Raw genomic sequence first — 19797 nt, 5'->3', positions numbered from 1 at the left:
CAGCACCGGCGCGGTCAACTTGTGTTCCAAATATAATAGGTAGGTATTAAATCGAAATCTATACTAATATTATAAAGCTGAAGAGTTTGTTTGTTTGTTTGAACGCGCTAATATCAGGAACTACAGGTCCGATTTGAAAATTTTTTCAGTGTTAGATAGCCCACTTATCGAGAAAGGCTATAGGCTATATATCACCACGCTACGACCAATAGTAGTTGAGTACGAGTAAAAAATGTTACAAAAACGGGGAAATTTTTTACGCATTCTCTCTTAGGTGCAACGCAGACGACAGACTATCCTTGACGCACTTTTAAGGCTGCGTTTCCACCAGAGATGTGCGAGGATGCGTAGCGAGGGATGTGTTTGTAAAGAACCAATAGAATCGCTTCATTTACCTCGCCTCGGTCAGCACAGCTCTGGTGGAAACGGCTCAGCGGAGCTAGATTTTTGCGCATACAAAACAAGCGAGGAATGTGTGCGAGGGATGTGTACGAGGGATGTGTGCGAGGGATGTGTTGAGAAGGATGTGTTGCGAGGTTTGCGCATACTGTACCAGCCAGTCCATAGACGGAGTTTGTTGGAAGTAGAAGTGCGTAAAATAGATATGGATAATTGGAAAAAGAAGATACTTTTATATTTAACAATCGCAACGCATCCTCGCACCACACATAATGCGCATTTTCACAGCTCCGCTACACATCCTCGTAGACACATTTTCATCGCACAGCTTTGGTGGAAACACCCACACATTTTCACAGCACAGCTAGACATCCTCGCACGACACATTTCCATCGCACATCTCTGGTGGAAACGCAGCCTTAGTCTGTGAAAATAGAACTTACGCAATTATATATAGTAACGCGCCGGACTTTTTGCGCGTTGTGTGCGTTACTGCATATAATGGCATAAGTACCGCAATAGCGGTAGTAAAATTAAATCAATTAGGTTTGGTACACACAGTGTGGAGTGAATGGAGCTGAACAAATGTGAGTAGTCCCTACAAATGACCAAAATCGTTCGTGTGATCCTACCCAGCACGACCACGGATTACCTTAAAGTTAATGGGGTAAATATTCATGAAAAAATGTGTACTTTGTACTTATGAGTTTAAAATGTGTGTATTTGTACAGCGAAACGCGAATGGAGCTCAAATGTGTAGTCCCTAAATTTGAGTAGTTCATAAAATGACCAAAATCGTTCCCCTTAGTCCCTTATGCCAGCAGGAGCAGAAATACACAGGAGCTTAGGTAACAAGGTTCCAAGGTAAGGTAAGAGGGTTATAGAAAAAAAAAAGACACTTTAAATTTCACCAGTTTTATTACGTTAAGAAACCTAATTTTGACAACTTTCTGTTACTATGTTTTAAAATAGCAATCTTATACTATATTGAATTTTCGTATTCTTTTAAATTCAGTTCCCAAAAACATGCACAAAGATAATTATCATATTCATTTAGTAATATTGAGGTAGTTATTAGTTTCAGAACTTATACCAATTATAAAATGGTTCTAAAAATAACAGTAAAAATTTAAAGAAAATGCGGTGAACTATGTATGTACCTATGCAAATTTATCCTGCGAGAATAGTGGAAAAAAAACAATATATCAATGAATATTGGACCTTGATACATTCATTCGAGAAGCAACAACAACAGCTCCTCTATTATCTAAACAAAAATAACGCATACTGTGGGTCCCGCCTCATGAGATCGCGTATGTACGCCCGTTATTAAACATATTTATCACATGGCGGGCGGGACGAGACGCGACGACACGAAACGAGTCGACCGAGCGGTGCCATCGCCGAGTGCAGCGGTGCAGTGCGAGTTCGTCCGGCCGCCACGCGACCACCTTACACACTGTTTTAATGTTCCACCAAAGTACATAAATACATACGACATACATAAACACTATTACTCTAGACTCGGTAAACTTCATTAGCATACACTGGAGGGGATGTAACATACGAACAACAGAATGAGTGCTCCATTTCCCCACTAAATAAAATTAACAAGTAATGAATAAAATAATAAAATGCAATGTGTGCTCAAGGCTTCCATAAAATAAAAATGTATTAATTATCCATCATAATATTCTGACAATATTTTCGCACATATTAGATAATATCCAAAAATACAATCATGCACATTAAAATGAAACCGATATTCAATCCTTTCATACGTAAATACACAAAATAGTGGTTACACACACGAGAAAGAATTATAAATGTAATGTAAATAACAGTAGAACCATCAAACAAGAATGATAATAATTATTATTAGCGACAATGACATGTAAGTAATGGGCGCGAGGGCGCACGGCAGGGGTGTAGTTCAGTCTCGTGGCCGCGTGCCGCCCGCGCCTACATCAACTTAAACTACTTCACAACGATACAATAAACTAAAACTATTTCTGCATCCTAATCATTACAAATCATAATGTACCCTCTTCTCTTGCTTACATTTGGAAGGAATAAACAACATGCCTATATGTACACTCTTCCTGTCGCAGTGAAAGTAACCGTATATTATATTCCATTTTGATAGCCGATGCAAGCGGAATCTGGCTGCCAGTGTGTCGGACATTAGTCGGCCGGCTTTCGTGAAATGTCGACCGACATCGAACACATTACACAAGCCAATTTCTCTTGTCAAGAAAAAAACATTTAATCTACTTACGAGTGGAAATGTTACACCAATATGAATTCTAACATTTAATTCAAGACATTCAAATATCGTTAATGCATACAATTTTCTTTTAGCGAAATTAATATTATCTTGCATACATCTCTACACATATATTTTTCACTCGTACCGTATAATATAAGTAATAACATTGAATCCGCAAAATTATATAATTTAGTGTGTTACTAAAATACTCATTACAGGTGGTCTTTCAGCAATTGTAGATGTTATACTTGAAGTATGGAATGTAAAATTATTTGCTGATATTATCTTAATATCCTGAAAAATATTTATGCTCATTATAGCATAAACTACCCTCAGCATTAGTACATATATATTCTGTTCAATAAATTCAGAGTCCTTACAAATAAGATAACTCATAATATCGTGTGTAATGTTGTTAACCATAATTGATACTTAATATATTATAATATATTCCTGACTTACATGTTCATACGTGATACAGCTATTGTGGAGAGTAACAAAGTTATGACGATATAACAACAACAGATATTCAGTTAATTAAACTTCAATTGTGTGCAAACCACAATCTAATTGTTTTGTAGTGGTGGTATACAAACATCGTGAGTAAATCCATGATTATAGTAATGGGCTCTCACTGCTTTCATCATAGGCAGACCAGATGTTTATTCTCCCAGATATGTTTGTAGAATGAAGTTTGTTCCCCAATATATCTACTATATGTACAAAATAAATTGTTTGTATGAACTCTATACAAGCGCACACACAATTCTTATCCGTAGCGTGTTAAGGAACTCACATTAGGTATATTGACACCTGTGTAAATCTTTTTCGTAATACATAGAGTACCGTTTAAGTTAGACTTTTTTTAATTAAATTAAGCCGTTATAAGTTTATGATTGATTTTATACTTGCTATAATTTAAATTCTAATAATTATTGTATTTAGCTCTGAAAAGCTTGTACGGTTTCTAAAGGAGCACAAAATAATGCGATGACACCAGAACAAATCTGAATTAAGAATCCGGAATCAAGACTATTACCATAAAATTATAACGGCGATGAAATTAAATACTTCCGTGGTTCGTAGTAAGTATTAATATCGATCAATATAAAGCACCTTCAGCACGTTGTTTTCAGGTTACAAAGAATTATTTTGCCAATTGTGAGATTTTCAATAATATGTGGAAGCAATACAAAATTGCAGGTTATTTATTCTTAGATAGTAAGATGTGTAGAAGACTCCCCGGAATATAATGAAACTTAACACTAAGAATTTGAATGAAGCAAAATTAAAATATATCATCAGACAAAAGATCGGAGTACAAAACCCAGCAAGGTCGAAATTCGTTAAGTTAACGTCGTCATTACAAACACCTGAGATCTACCGACGCGGGCCTCTTCATTGCAAGTGATATCACTAATACGGCTGAATCTTCCGATTAATTACATTTATGTCGAATGTTGTACACAATTGTGGTCTAAATCTTACAGTTAACACATAGATCTTACTCCTGATAAATATTACTTCTACTAATCTTCGTCAACACATATAGTGTGTACGAGATTCGACGTGTTGTATCAATCGGAAGACAAAATAGCTGAAGTCCTTACAAATATTCGTAATTTATAAATACAAAAGTTTGTTTAAAGTTTGTTCAAGCTTGTTTAAAGGTAAAAACTATAATCTGCCACGGATAGCAAGAGAAGTTTCTTACTACATGAAATCTTTTCTACAATAGCGCGTTACACGCGTGTGGCAAGCACAAACTTATGCACTTATAAATTATCAGGCACGTGTGTACCCATGAACTTCAGCACTAAGACAATTGTCTAACTGAGAATATTACGCCATCCACTTAGAATGAAATGAAAATTATTTTGATGCACTTGGGAGACGGAATAGACGTAACGAGATGTTAAGATAAGTGTTGAAGTATCAGGACATCAGCTGGTGAGAACAGCCGACGTGGCCGCGGCGTACACAACTTACAATTTATCATTTTATTACAATCTAACCTAAAAATTGAGAAAATGGAAATAAGAATGTAAAACATTCTTAGTAACATTTTTGCCAAAACTTCCATATATTATCACAATTATACATATAAATATCTAAGCTTTTCATTAATTTTGATATTATTCACTTAATCTTAATCTCTCATAGTTAAATTATCTCACTTGGCACAATGATAACGCAAATCGTACAATTGAATAATAAAACATATCACGATATTCATCGAACAATACGACAGAGGTGACGTTTATACTCGCACCATTTAACGCTACGGTATCGTTCAAAGTCAAAACTTTTGTATTACATTTTCAATACAAGAAAACATTATAAAGCTAACAAAGACAAAATTACAAAGAAAACGATCAACAAATGTTACTTACAAATTAAAACTCATAAGTTTACTCCTTACTCTCCAACAATTACTATTATATCAAAAATATTTATGTCCATCATAATTAGGTAAGATCATCAATTATGTCTCCGTATCATTGATAGGAGCACGATGCGGCGCGGTTCGGTGCGGTTCGGTGCGGCTCGACAGCTCGAGGATGCATAGTGTAGAGAGGGGGCGCGCGCGCGGCGTCTCCTTGGCTCGCGCACGCCACGCCCCTCCCCGCGCTGCAGCACGCCGCCGACCGACCGCGCCAGTCAAGTCAAGTAGGCTCGTCACTACATCGGGCCGATTCGACACACGATCGGCGTTCACTCTTTGGATTAGTTACTTATCACCCAACACACACATCAGTTCAATTCCATTGTACGACACAATCTCAGCAGCATGCATGCAGAAACTCCGTGTATCGTTAAAGAAATATTCTTACAATATACTTGCAAAGCCGTTTGTCCAATGAGCCTCCTCGTTAAAGCAACGTCGTATAATTTCCGTTCCTAGTTAGTTTGTATCCCACACACCCTTCAAATCATTATAATTAACAGTATAGTGCAGTGACTTCAACAGATTAAACTATTACATTACAACAAAACATAATATGCATGTCTTGTATGTATAAAAATGGTTTGATACTATAGATACTGCTATTAACATTTGTATATGTATAGAACATAATCAACTATTGCAATCTATGACAACTCTTTTATACTGTAGCAGAATAACATGGTATGAAAACAATATAACAATCATGTCATCATTAAAAAAATAGTGTATATGAATAATATTATATATATAATATATATTCAAATATTAATCATCAACATAGATAATTCCGGGCAATATTGGATTTATCAATAGAATTAATTACAATTCACTACAATAATATAATTACGTCAACAACAACATTTGGACAATATATGTTGTCAACTTGGCTGCCTGCCTGCGCGAATTCGGTCGAAACGTTTGACACGTTCTCCCATTGTGCAACGTGAATGTGCTCTCAAGCTAATCTAGTGTTAGTGGCGCACCGTGGTGGCGGCTGATCCAAGCTGACGGGGAGTTGCGAGGGCTCGAGGGTGAGGTGTGGTGGAGGGCGCGCGGGGATTCTTGGAGATGTGGAGGCAGTTTACTGCTGCGGCGGCGGCGGCTGCGCGGCGCGGCGGCGGCCCGGCGCCGACGCTTGAGCTACCATGGCGCGGATGCGTCGCTGCGCCGACTGCCAACACGCAAACCAACAACCGTTACAATTTGATACAAACAACAAGCACTCGCAAAATAAGCATTAGCTACCGTGACGTCGTTTGTCAAAATTTGACCAGAGGGCAAAATTTCAGAGCCAAATCAAATAGTCAGTTATGGACATGAGCCCGTAACTGCTTATTAACATCTGCTTCGATAAAATATATTAAGCCCTCCGTTCTTAATTTGGGATTATATTTACCGCTACGCAAGCAGTACACTCGCATAAAGCGCACAGTCACTTAAATAATAAATAGATTTTACATTGAAAAGAAGCACAGGATTATGTTTTTTATGCTACTTACCGATTTTATATTATTAACAATAAGATAAGACCACAGTATACATAGACATAATATTATTATAACTTCACATTCTCATGTATTCCACAAACATTCATCATCACTCTCCGATATAACATAACTCAAAAACATGTAGTTACATAGTCCAAATTGTAAATACTTAATCTAAGTTATGAAAAAATACCTTAAATTAAAGATGTTTCCGGGTTAACAAATATTTATTTTATTCTTTAACAAATTACAAACATTCGCAAAGTATGTTTTGTTTACATGTGGAATGAATAACTCACCTATATGTTAGCATCAAAGGTATATTAAAACTTGGCATGGTTATGGAGTGGTGCCATTTCAATGGCTCACATCAATTCCTTAGTCAGGCTCTGTGTCTCGACAATGTCTCAGCCCGCTTCAGTCGGTCGCTACAAAATGTAAATATCTCATTATGCCACAGTGAGTCGTGAAAATTTACTTCATAAAATAAATTCGCAATGCGCAAGCAATTTTTAATATTATATATTATACTTATCTTCCACATTGTCACATCACCAATATTTCACAATTAAATTATTCTTCTCAAAAATCATTAAACAACTTAAAAACGAATTAAGATTGGACTTGTAACTACATGTTAACTTCTCACACAATAAACATCAGAACACATACATACATCCATCATCAGTATTACCTTAAATAAAAAAAATATTCGCTAGCAACTTAATACTACATGTATAAAAAACGGTATTTCATTATGACGATCAAATAACAATCTCGTACTTCAGTAATGTTTCACGATACTTGTAACGATTACCTACATCATAATCATGGCTTCTTTCCGTTTGTATTAATTAATTTTCGTGCTATCTGGGAGTGATCATGCCGTCGTTTTGAAGTTTAGAGAGATGAATGATATGTTCATACCTGCACGCTGTAGAAGGGGCCGACGATGTGCACCGTGGTATCGTGGTCCTGCTGTTGGCCACCCTGCGCCTGCTGCGGTTGCTCGGGCAGCTTGATCAGCGAGCCGGTCACGCGCTGCAGTTCCCGTACGTTCTGCCCGCCTTTGCCGATGATGCGTCCCACTTGAGACGAGGCTACCACAATCTCAACCGTCAGTCGCACGTCGTCAGAGCCTGACATAAATCCCTCTTCTCGCATCTTCTCAAAGATAAGATATTGAGCCTGTAACATAATCGAAATATGCCATTACTCGAATGCTCGAAGTCTATGCTATTTATTTCAACACATAATTACGGATATAGATTTCTATTTCATATAAAAAGTGTCACTTGCCTTCCATTGAGCCTCTGGGCTGCCAACTATGGTGACCTTGCGCTCCTGTTGTGGATTGCTTTGGTTCTCTCCTTGCTTGTCTTGTTCCAAAGGAGCGATCTTTACAGATGCGTTGCTGAATCGAATGATGTTGCGAATATGCAAGCCTTTAGTGCCAATGATTGCGCCCACAGCATTATTCGGGATGTACAAATATGTAGTTTCCTGCAACAATAACACAACTTACTTTTAGTATGTTATTCTTCACGGATGGTAACAGACGTTATCATTTAATGTTAGTATGTTTTATATATATACCTGCGAGTCGCCGGCTCCTTGCTGTGCGCCACCCTGGCCTGGAAGCGGTGCATATATCGGCGGCGGGAACGGTGGTGGGGCACCGCAGAAACCGCGTCCAGTCGACATCATGGCCATGGGATGCAGGCCCGGGAACATTATACTTTGCGGTGCTAACATCTGTAATCATATGTTTTACATATACATTTTATGATCCATATAATTAGCGTAATAAACACAGATTATTGTATTTAAATTACCTGCAAGTCGCTTTCGTAGCTCTGGCGTAATTTAGCCGAAATTTGTGACTCCGCTTTAGCCATATTTTCAATAGTGCCCTTAACGGTGATAATTCGCTCCAAATTGAAGCTATTAATATCATTGATAGAGGACACAGTAATCTTGGTATCTGTTTCTTGCATAATTCTCTTGATAGTGTTACCACCTTTGCCGATTATGCGACCAATCAGATTATTGTGAGCCAGAATTTTGAGGCAGATCTCACTGAAAAATGAACAGAATTATGTCAGTAAATGATTTTGTGCGTTGTCTATCTTGCTTTAAATATTAAAATCATTTTGTAAGTGTCTCACCCCTTGTTAGTATTATTGGCCTCCTGCTGCATGACCTCAAGTATCCGTTTACATGCATTGGTGCAGTTCTCAGGATTGCCATATATGGTAATGGCTTTTTCCAGGGATCCAACGTTATCTTTGCGGTGGACGTCGACACGAGCACGGCTCTGTTGTGTGATTAGGCGAATGGTGCTTCCCTGGCGACCTATGATGGCGCCGACCATGTCGCTCTGCACCAGCAGTCGCAAGGGGAAGTCTGTAGGGCGCGAGCCGCCGCCAGTGGCGCCGCCGCCGCCGCGGCCGCCGCCAGGTCGTCCACGCCGCCCGCCACGGCTGTTCTGCTCAGCCGCCTCCACCTTCATCCGGCTACCTTCCAGTTCAAAACCATTTAGACCGTTGATGGCTCTGCAACAAATTTTATAGACGTCAAAATTGAAGTACCTTTGTTTATTTTAAAAAACTCCACAACAAATCCATGCGCTTTGAAGTTGACTAAAACACCACTAACATTCTCAAGCTCTAGTCACCACCCGAAAGAACCGAAAAACAACATTAAGGATCGATTAAAAATAAAATGTGAGTAGAATCAGTCACGAAAATCATTTTAAAGTGTTTAACGAAGATTAACAGAAGAAAGTTAAACAGGTCAAAGCTTCTGAGCAACCTGGAAAGCAAAGCAAAGAAGTAGAAAGCCACTCAGATCGTATCTTCATGCAAACCACGCACGTCGGTGAAGAAAGAATAGCTCCAGCCGATGCAGACGGTGCGAACGGTGTAGCACAACCCAGAGAGAACCGTCAAACAGGCAATAATACTTACTGCTGCGCCTGCTCCGGAGTCTCGAACGTGATGAACACCGCTTGGGTGTTGGCATCGCGTGAGTTCGCTTTGTCGCAATGTTGTACGTTGCCATATTGTGAGAGCAGCGGCTCGATGTTGTCGAAGCGAACATGCAGGGGTAGCCCACTGATGAGTACCTTTGATGATCGGCTGCGAGAAGCGATATTACCACTTGTAGATAACACATAATGCGATTATCATCACCTACCTAGCCTACATATTTACTAAATTGCCCAAAAGTCTTATTATTCAAAATGGTAGTATGTAGATTTTATATACGTAATGTATGTAATGAGATTAACTGGAATACAGTTAAGTCAACCATCAGGTATGTTCGTGATGCTTTTCATAATATACCTATGTAATAACAAAAATGTATATTACAGAGCTAATTCCGTAATTTTAACTTTCTAAGTCAGATGTTTAAGAAGATTTAAAACCATTCCCTAGCTGATACCAGAAGCCTTTGATTTTATGCCCTTTGAATTTGATCCTGAACATGACGCAATATAAGAATGATATCAAAATAATAATACATATTAAAGACTAGTTAGATTTACGATTCCTTGAATGGAGATATTTTAAGCCATAACTCTTAATGGCGATAAATAGAATTAGGAAAAATTATGGTAAAGCAAGACTATTTGCGAACAGAACCAAGACCGGATGGGAGTAGAACCGTCTCCGACAACCACTACGATTTTCAATACCCCTAACTCCGGCATTATCCTATAGCGATACACCTGCCAAATGTCTTAGTTTAAGTTCGCGACGGAAAAATTCGTAGCATTGTAACTGTTCATTATTTCGTAGTGTGCTGACTGTGAAGTAAGTTTTAATTTTGTTACATTTAAGAAGATGTATTGTCTTTAAACTGCATACGCAGCACTAATTAATGTAAGTAACTGATTCCTCTAAATCGCAATCCTCCAACGAAATAATTAATTTACCTACGTAGCGGCAATTTTGAACAATGCCAACGCTATACTAACAACACCCATTTTGTGATTTGAAGTGACAATATATGAAATAGTAATATTCCCAATGCTCCACCACAACGTTTAAATCGAGCCGCGAATTTTATTATAATCTGTGAGAGTAGAAGTTTTCTCAGGTGATATAGGTAATTCTATAACCGCTTTATGAAAACTTATCCTGAAAACCGAATAAAATAAATATTTAAGGGAGATTCCCATTCGACAAACGTGCTATTTAGGTAGTTGCTATTCTGGTTTTTTTTTATACATACGGAACACTGTCGAATTTTCCTATTTATATCCTTTTTTATATAATATTATAAGAAAAATCCCAGTTAACCAGGATTACAAAATCGATTTTAAATAAAAAAAAACGTAGTTATGTCATTCAAAAATAGATTATAATAACTTACTTAAATAAGAACAAATTTGGAGGGAACACTAAAAGTACACATAGGTGTACCTACATAGAATACAGTAAAAGTAAATTTATCGCGTAGTAAACAAGACAGTTGATAATATTGTTTACTGGGAAAAACCAATGCCCTATAATAAATAGTAAGTAAATAAATGTCATCAGACAATTATGAATTTGTCTAATTTTAACTAATTATTGAAAAGATAGGCCTATTAAGCTAACATTATTAATACTAGGCTCCGAAAGTAAATTAAATTGGTGTAAACGATTTATGGAGATAATTATAATTTCGGGAAACTGACGGTTCGTAATCATTGTTAGTCCACCATCTCGTAATGTCAGAGTGGGATTAAACTTTAGGGTTCTCTTTGGTTTACTTATATAGACGTCTGTTTTTGGCACATAAGCTGTCTTTTTAGGATAGGTACTTAAATATAACACTTTGAAAAGCATTTGAAATTCTTCTGTGATATTTTGGGGGAATAGGATATTAATAAGATTCTATTTTTGGTTAAACAACTTAATCGTGGCTCGTTTGCATATTCAGCAAAGATATAGGTAGCTAACAAATAATATGGCACAGTTTCTGGTGCCCAGATAAAATTTATTGAAACAATACCTAAACGATTGATTCATACCGATCCGAACGACTGGCATTTGCATCGGACGTTATACGAACAAGCTAAATAATTTACAAGCGCTAACGAAATCAATATATTTTACAAATCCTGAAATAATTATGTCGAGTTAGTTGCGAGGATATCATTGGCTACAAAATGGCGGAGCGCCGGAGATGACATCATCGCCCTCGTCACTACGCCCGCGGCCCGACACCGTCAGACGCTCCTCGCGACCTCTCTCCCTCCCCCAGCTCTCCCCACCACCCGCACGCCATTCACAACTTCGTTCCATTGCACTCGCTCGTTGCATGACCCCTCGTAGTGAATGTATCTACCTACCTACTTACTATCTCACTCTACACATTACAGCTAGCTAAATTACACACAACGCGACCGCAGCATACGAGTACGCTATAATCGATGTTTTACTTAGCGTATTTCCACGATTATGCACTTATTAGAATTTCTGCAATTTTACCTAGTACCTAACCATTATAAAATTCGTTAAAAGCTGTTGTACCCCAGCACTATTTCTACAACTTCTTTATGATTCACGCAAGCTTGTCAATTATATTTAACATTTGAGTAACCCTCCAGCATCCGTACCGGATATGTATATTGAACTGAAACATTGGACTATTTTATTAACAGTATTATAATATAGCATGTTATACTGTCAACTTAAAAAAAAACAGCGTATAACCTTGAAAATGCAAACAAGAGAGATACACTTAAGTTATGAAAATAAATGACTGGCAAGCCCATAATTTTATTAGCCTAGTTAACAGAGGGTCATTCCACTCTCGTGAATCAATATCTCTGCGCATCGATTTGTTTAAGTAGGAGGGTATTGTAGGTAACAATACGTTACCGGAGCCCGGAGTACTTGGTTGGTAGATAGATAGGTGTTAAATAAGCCGGATGATATTTGTTACTCGAAATTATGTTTTATGATAAGTTTTACTGGTTTTGAAAAAAAACGTCTTTTATATGATAAAAGCTGAAAATATTATCAGTTATTTAGCATAAGTAGGTACGTCCTCATAAGTCGCCAAGAACATGTTTCTAAAGAATAATAGTATTTTCATGACTTAGGTAATATGAAACCGAACTCGGAACTTGAACACAAAATACACCCTACATAAACGTTACCAGCCAATCGTTGCTTACTGATAATAATTTTTATTTAGGTACAGCTAGGAGAATAAGTATGTAAAGATATCATACAATACACCAGATAAGGAACATAATTTCTGCAATATTACTGATTAGCTTAGGTGATTCACTCAATGTCTGACCTATTTATTTCATTCGTTGAGGCTCAGAATGTCAACTTCCTAAAATGTCCCCTGGTACCAAAATGTCAACTTCCCATAATGTCCCTTTCCCAAAATGTCCATTTCCCAAAATGTCCCTTTCCCAAAATGTCCATTTCCCAAAATGTCCCTTTCCCAAAATGCCGCTTTCCCAAAATGTCCCCCATTTAGAGGCTTTATTTATTTAAATTTCTTTTAAACTTGATAATATAAAATTTAATTACATAATATGTCGGAGGAAATGGTCAAGAACGAATAGGTAATTATCTAGTTCAATCAATTTAGTTAAGTTAATGTCAATTAGTTCAATTAATTTCTGGACGAACAAGATCGTCTAAATATGACCAACATAATTCATTCTAACAGTTATGATGTTGGTAGTTACATTTCTTTACTTCCAATCACAAGTGAGGACGATTATTTGTATTTTATTTTTTAGTTGGGTTGTAACGCTTAATTCTAAGAATGGGGGACATTTTGGGAAAGCGGCATTTTGGGAAAGGGACATTTTGGGAAATGGACATTTTGGGAAAGGGACATTTTGGGAAATGGACATTTTGGGAAAGGGACATTATGGGAAGTTGACATTTTGGTACCAGGGGACATTTTAGGAAGTTGACATTCTGAGCCTCAACGATTTCATTATCTACTAAGACTAATTTATTCTACGACAAGCTGTTTGAGATTAGAAATGCCTAAGCTGATATAATATTCAATGAAATACGTTATTTGTATCATGTGGGCGCAGTAAATGTTTATTAATTGTAAATAGTGAAGTTGTGTGATGATACCACAGTGCGTTCTGTAAGACCAGTGATTCATAAACGCGCCGCGCCGCAAAACCGGCGGCGGCAGCGCCGTGCGCCGCCATTTTACTTCACGCACCACGTGTTCATGTGCATCTAAATTATTGATGCATTACCTACATAGCTTCACAAAAATGTTTACTTTGCGTTTTTAAGGACGAACTCGGATGATAATGTACAGTAACTTTAGTACCAGTCTCTTTAATGCAAAATTAAAGGTCAAACTTAGAATGTAGGCGTATCTAAATAGACAGGATTGTAGCCTAGTAAACTAGTCATACCTGCGGTATTTCGCCATTCTGTATGCCATAAGCAGGTTGTGTAACTTAGTACAGCACGCGCCCGATGTGGATTCACACCGACGCCTTCAATTTCACCACTTTAACAATAAGCTGAATGTCCACAACAGTTCTAAATTTGATTCCGGAAACATTAAGAGTAGTACTGTGGTAGTTATGCTGAGTAAACGGATAAAAACGACCGGAAGGAGAGATGAACCTAGCCTATCGCACACGAGCTGTGGAGCAACTGCGAGTGTTGCCGTATGACTGAAGAATGAGTGAACCGAGTTGAGTACCGGCTGTGTAGCGGACGCGACGCGGGTTCAGAACGGACTTGCAATGCAAAACGAGTGAGTGCCGCGCCGCCGCCGCCCTCCACCCACCCGCCGCATACTGATAAAAACAACAATCCATTCACTAATCCCTTATTACTTCACACAATTATCATAATCAATATTTTAAAACAGATAGTGCACATTATTTTGAAGTAAATTATTGTTTTAACTACGGAAATGATAACGTCTGAGCGTTAAATCCAGATAATAAAAAAAAACATTTAATTCTTTACTTAATCTTGTGACTATTAGGTATTAATTAGAAATAAATTTAACCTGCTAACAATACTAAAAAAACAGGACACCTGATGAGCGCAAATAACTTATTTTATACTTAGGTTTATAACTGTTTCCCTAAAGGAACACAAAGCAAGAGAAGATCCAAAGGTTGTTTATTCAATATTTCATAAATACAACACAGAAATCGGCAAGTGTGTGTGGTTCGTCATTACTCAAAATGCTGAAGTTTTATATATTAAGGAGCTTGGGCCTAGGTATCCTCCTAAGTCAATACATTGATGCATTTTGATTGTCTTGGAGGTAGGTATATGATGGATTCCTTTTTTTTTTGACTGTATGGGTACTGTAAACCTATATGTTACAGTATTCTAGTAATCTAGCAAAAAGGTACTTGCTAAGAATGCAGGATCTAATTCATTCCGTTTAGCACGATTAACATCCGAACTTTCTCATTCATATTATTAGCTAAAAAAATTAAAATATTTTTATCCTTAGTTAACAACTTTCTAGCCGGTTTTTATGTCACGAATTTTCGGAATTTTCTTTAGACGTCTATACTATAAAAATCATAAGTGGTTTTATTAGAACATTAGTTCTAAAGTTAATGATATTCCCGTTTATTAATATTGAAATTTAGTCATATCTTGGCTAGTGTGAATGTATCACATCTATACATTAACTAAGCCTTATGTAACATTTAATGCAGGGGGAAATTAATGAATCATAAGTAAATAAATATTATTGCGTACCATTCTAATCTAACTTTAACATGTAAATATAAAATGTGTCTTAATATCTTTTTTATATTAGATGCTAGTAAATTACAAAACGAGTGAGGTTTTCGTTGCGCATTTGTTGAGACAGAGAAGAATCATCGACTTGCAAGCGCGACGATACGAATTTTTATTACCGATCATTTTTCGAAACGAGTTTACCAGGACGCGGAGCGGTTGGTTTTTTGCTCCCCGAGTGACTTGCCTCTCTCGGGGTCACACATTTCGTTATGACCGCAGCCATGTGCGGCGTGGAGGAAACTATTATGCTGAAGATCATATTCATGCCTGCTTTAACCACCGAGTTTGGACTCCCGAAACTTTCTCAATAAACACTTTTTAGCTACCAGTAATAGTAAGTAATCAAATACCACAGTTGGTAGTAATCTGAACGGCGAGGTAAGGGCACGTGCGCTCCAAAGGGCAGGACACATGCACCTGCCGACAGGTGCTTGGTACGCCGCAACAACTGCGTTCTGATAGCTATATAACACATAAGCCTATATATTATAACAGCGCTCAGCCCTAGAAATAAACTGGAACCGGATATTTTTAAGTTGTCAACTCTTTTAATATAGATTCGACTATCCAGTATCCATGTATTTTGAAACAAGTTTAATTTGTTTGGTATAGTAGGTATTAATATAAAATTCGTTTATTGAATAGGATAATCAGTTCATTAATCCGTTCATCATTTAAGTTACGTTAATATATTGTACAAAACCGTACAAATGACAAGGGCTTACGTAAATCGTCGAATTGTGTTATTTAAGGGATTTTATTAAGAGCACACCTCTTTATCACCTCTTAGCATCACTACTAAATTAATTGAATGTTCTATCCATTCATCAGTTGTCACTTCACACGATATTGGTTTTTGGTATATTCTAGATTGGTATATTCTACATCATGGATCTACGTGAACGTAGAAGTGAATCTTCTACAACCTACAATATTCACAATTTGCTTCTCTGCTCTAATCCGATACTTATGATAATATCATAAGTATTCTGGTGGACATTGTTCTGCCAAATTGCGGGGCAGGACTATTGTTTCGAATTATCATAATCATTTTGCGGTCACAATCTATTTCCCCCATAATCTACTTGATAATAGAATCTTTAATCAGTATCTATTGCTGAAAAACGATGAATTCGAAACTTAACTGGAGCATAAATTTTTGGGATAGATAAAATGTCAAAACCTATTGAACTTTCGGAGGTAATAACTAAATGAGCACGTGTGGTAGTTTCTTTGCAGTAGTCAAAACGCGCCTTGAGCGGTTATCATGTGAACGCGCTCTAACTAAACGGATAACTTCTCTCGCTCTTATCTCGTTCCCATTTTTTTTACGATTAATCAATCTCCTCTTCGCGATGATAAAAAGATACGAGTGATTTCCGGGGAAGTTACTAGTGTGCTGTGTAGAGACACAGCAAGCGTAAGTACTTATTGGCATCAGCGATTGGTGATTTAGCGACCGCAGCAATTTTGACGACTCCTGCGTCGGCATTGGAGTCCTAGGCATTTGACGCGTGCTTTTTAGAAACAGTATCGATACTGAATCGCGATTCCTCGACTGTTCCCCGCTAGCGAATCCTATCGAGTAAGCAATAGGTCGGTAGTAAATATTGACGATATGCAATAGTAATTTTGTAAAATCAAATTACTAAAAAATAATTTTAGAAATTTAATATCAACAAAGCAAGTGTATGCCGAAATAACAAACGACCACAGGAAAGTGATTAGGAATCATTGACGACCAAAAAGTCGCAAACGATTTCCGACCGTAACGACATGAAGAAATGCCATGATTTTCACATACCTTCTTCAAACGTTTATTTCAATTTTTATAACAATATTTTCAATGTTTTCGTTTTCGTTCGTTTTCGTTATAACGCATATAGGACATCATCATAAACGGTATAAACTGAAGTTATGAATTAAAGTAATTTTATGAGATCGCAGTACCTATATTCATTACAAAAAAAAAACACTAATTTATATAAAGATGATCCATTTTAAACATTTATTGTATGATCTTTTAATTTAGTGTCCGCGGCAATCCAGAACAGGTGTCTGATAAAATAAGGTCTACAGATTCTATTCATAGATTCTCGAAGTCACAATAATATCAATTTACTTAAAGAAAACATATTTGTTAGAAATCAATATTAGTTACGAGGCTGTTTGCAAGAGAAGTCTACACAACATACTTAGCCTGCACGATTAGTTTGTTTCTTTCAGATTATGCGATGGCTCTACTTTTTCCTTGCTACCATTCCTTTAAATAACCTCGATATTATCTAACGTATATTTTTATTTACTGATGTTCAAGTAATATCTTGTAAGGGGGCGAACATGGAACAACGTCCACAAGGCGAGTGGTGTCGAGGCCGCAGGGTACTCTACCTACCTAGATACTATTCAAGACAATGAGAAGATGTCCAGCTTGCTATTTTTCTGCTGCTGCTGCTGCTGAAGGCAGATAATACGTTTAAGCAAGCTCAAGCAATCTATTGCGAAATAATTATCCGATGATGGACGGCAATTGTATAAGCATCATTAAAATCACTGCATGAGCTACTAGTTAACCGTGGTACATTTATTGGGTATTTCAGGGATGAAAATTCAAAAAGGTTTCTGTCATGTAATATAATAACAATTCCCAAAAACCTAGTTAGGAATGTAAGGATTAGTAAGGGTGCATTGGACAACATTTACTGAAGAGCAACAAGTGGCAACAAGGAAATTCAATGAATGTGGCCCTGGGTTTCATCCAAGCGATGCCCACTGGATTCAATTTATCGATCTGATGAGTTTAGTTGCAAATTAAATCTAGGATCGGCATAGCCGTCAGGAATAATGATTCTTAATGAAATTAAACGGGTAACTACCGCCTATCGATTTTGATGGAAAAAACCTTTAAGAATCTCGATTATTTTTAGGGTTCCGTAGTGTAACGGCGAAAACGGATCCCTTATAATATATATTCTTTATGGGTGTCTTCAGGTCTGTCTATCTTATCTTTCTGTCCGTCCGTATGCCACAATCGCGTTTGTTTCGGAATTATAACGAGTACACAATAGAAACTTAGCAGGTAGCTATTCTGGTAACCTTACCGATTTATATAAAAAGATATGGAAACACATGGAAACCTTATGGACAGAACGGAATTTAAAAAAAAAACACTTGCTTTACGGAATTTTAGTATGTGTCACGAGACATTCTCGAAAATCGTCCAATTTCACTTTAGCCTTCAACGTCTTTACGCCCCAGGCCCCAGACTATAAGGAAAAACGCCAATTTATTTTAAGGCGAGAAGATATGAAAAAAAGTGCTTGTAATGGAGAAAAGCAACATTTTGGGTTCCCATACAAAATGTTTGTGTGTACCTGTTGAACAGGTTGCGTCCAGAAATTATGGAAGGCAGTATGAAGTTGGCCGAGTTGGCTAGATGTTATAAAAATTAACAAACTGTGTCTATTGAATTAGCAAATAAAACTTTGTAGACGAAAAAACTCTACCACTGGGACGTTAAATATGAAAATGTCAGCGAAACTAACATTTTATAAATAGAGTAAAGTATAGAATAAAGTCGGTTTAAAATTTAAGATAGTTCAAGACGAACGATTTATCGTTTCTTGTTCGATGAAAATCATAATTATACAGAGAGCATCAAATTATTTATGAATGAATCATAAAATGACGTTAGAGAGGAAAAACTGTAGAAAGAAATTGGTAGACGAAAGGTTTGTAGCATATTTATGTGATTAAAACACTTTCATGCCTACCGAAGTAAGGCCCTACGTTATCGTACACAAGGCTACGCAAATGTTCGATTGTTAACGATTTTGGCCTTTATGAAACGACCACCATACAAATTCGTAGGTCAAAGTAAGGCTGTTGATTTAACCGTCCGTCGGTAGGACTTCGTGGGACAATAAAAACAATATTAATTAATTAAATCAAAAGATACTGTGGGTATAAGTGACTAAGCTGTAATAGTTGTCAATTTTTTTTTATATAATAATACCTATAATGGCATAGTAAAGCGAAGGCAACTAACTACTACTACTAGACCTTTTATAATGTAATTTTTGTTAATGATGTGCCAAATAGTTGTATTTTGCGCGTATTTTTAGTATTTTTGAATGAGCTTGAGCCAAAAGTCAATAAAATCATTTTACTGATTTTTGTCTTAAACAAATCTTATATCTTTATTAGAAGTGACAGTATTTTTTATGTAACGAGTTACTGACATACCGCGGTGATATGTGATGCATGTGGTCCACTAACACCGGTCTGGCTCAGAAACATAGGCGTTTGATATAAAAGAAGAGACGTTTTGTTTGTTTGTTGTATAAAAAAAAATACGGTATAATGAACAAAAATAATCATGTTTATGTATCTTATTTCTTATTGATATTTTTTTAA

General features: G+C 36.9%; 1 protein-coding gene across 5 annotated transcripts in view; it reads right to left on the bottom strand.

The window, feature by feature from the left end:
- Positions 1 to 1298: 1298 nt before the first annotated feature.
- The window catches only part of Imp (IGF-II mRNA-binding protein), a 43322-nt gene continuing 24823 nt past the window's right edge, over positions 1299 to 19797 (bottom strand). For 2 of the 5 annotated variants that reach the window (XM_076134671.1, XM_076134670.1), the window contains exons 2-8: positions 9574 to 9744; positions 8773 to 9159; positions 8440 to 8683; positions 8201 to 8359; positions 7904 to 8107; positions 7532 to 7792; positions 1299 to 6288 (exon numbers count right to left, since the gene is read on the bottom strand). In XM_076134671.1, coding sequence (XP_075990786.1) covers positions 6199 to 6288; positions 7532 to 7792; positions 7904 to 8107; positions 8201 to 8359; positions 8440 to 8683; positions 8773 to 9159; positions 9574 to 9744 — 1516 coding nt within the window. In that variant the 3' untranslated portion in view covers positions 1299 to 6198. Of the gene's footprint in view, positions 6289 to 6887; positions 7033 to 7531; positions 7793 to 7903; positions 8108 to 8200; positions 8360 to 8439; positions 8684 to 8772; positions 9160 to 9573; positions 9745 to 14012; positions 14348 to 19797 lie in introns of those variants that run through there. The other 3 variants (XM_076134672.1, XM_076134674.1, XM_076134675.1) reach the window with 3 other exon arrangements.

Source organism: Anticarsia gemmatalis, chromosome Z (assembly GCF_050436995.1).
Source record: "Anticarsia gemmatalis isolate Benzon Research Colony breed Stoneville strain chromosome Z, ilAntGemm2 primary, whole genome shotgun sequence".
In the NCBI taxonomy this organism is placed as follows: domain Eukaryota; kingdom Metazoa; phylum Arthropoda; class Insecta; order Lepidoptera; family Erebidae; genus Anticarsia; species Anticarsia gemmatalis.
The sequence above is the reverse complement of the archived record's forward strand: the minus strand, read 5'-3'. Positions and strand labels throughout refer to the sequence as shown.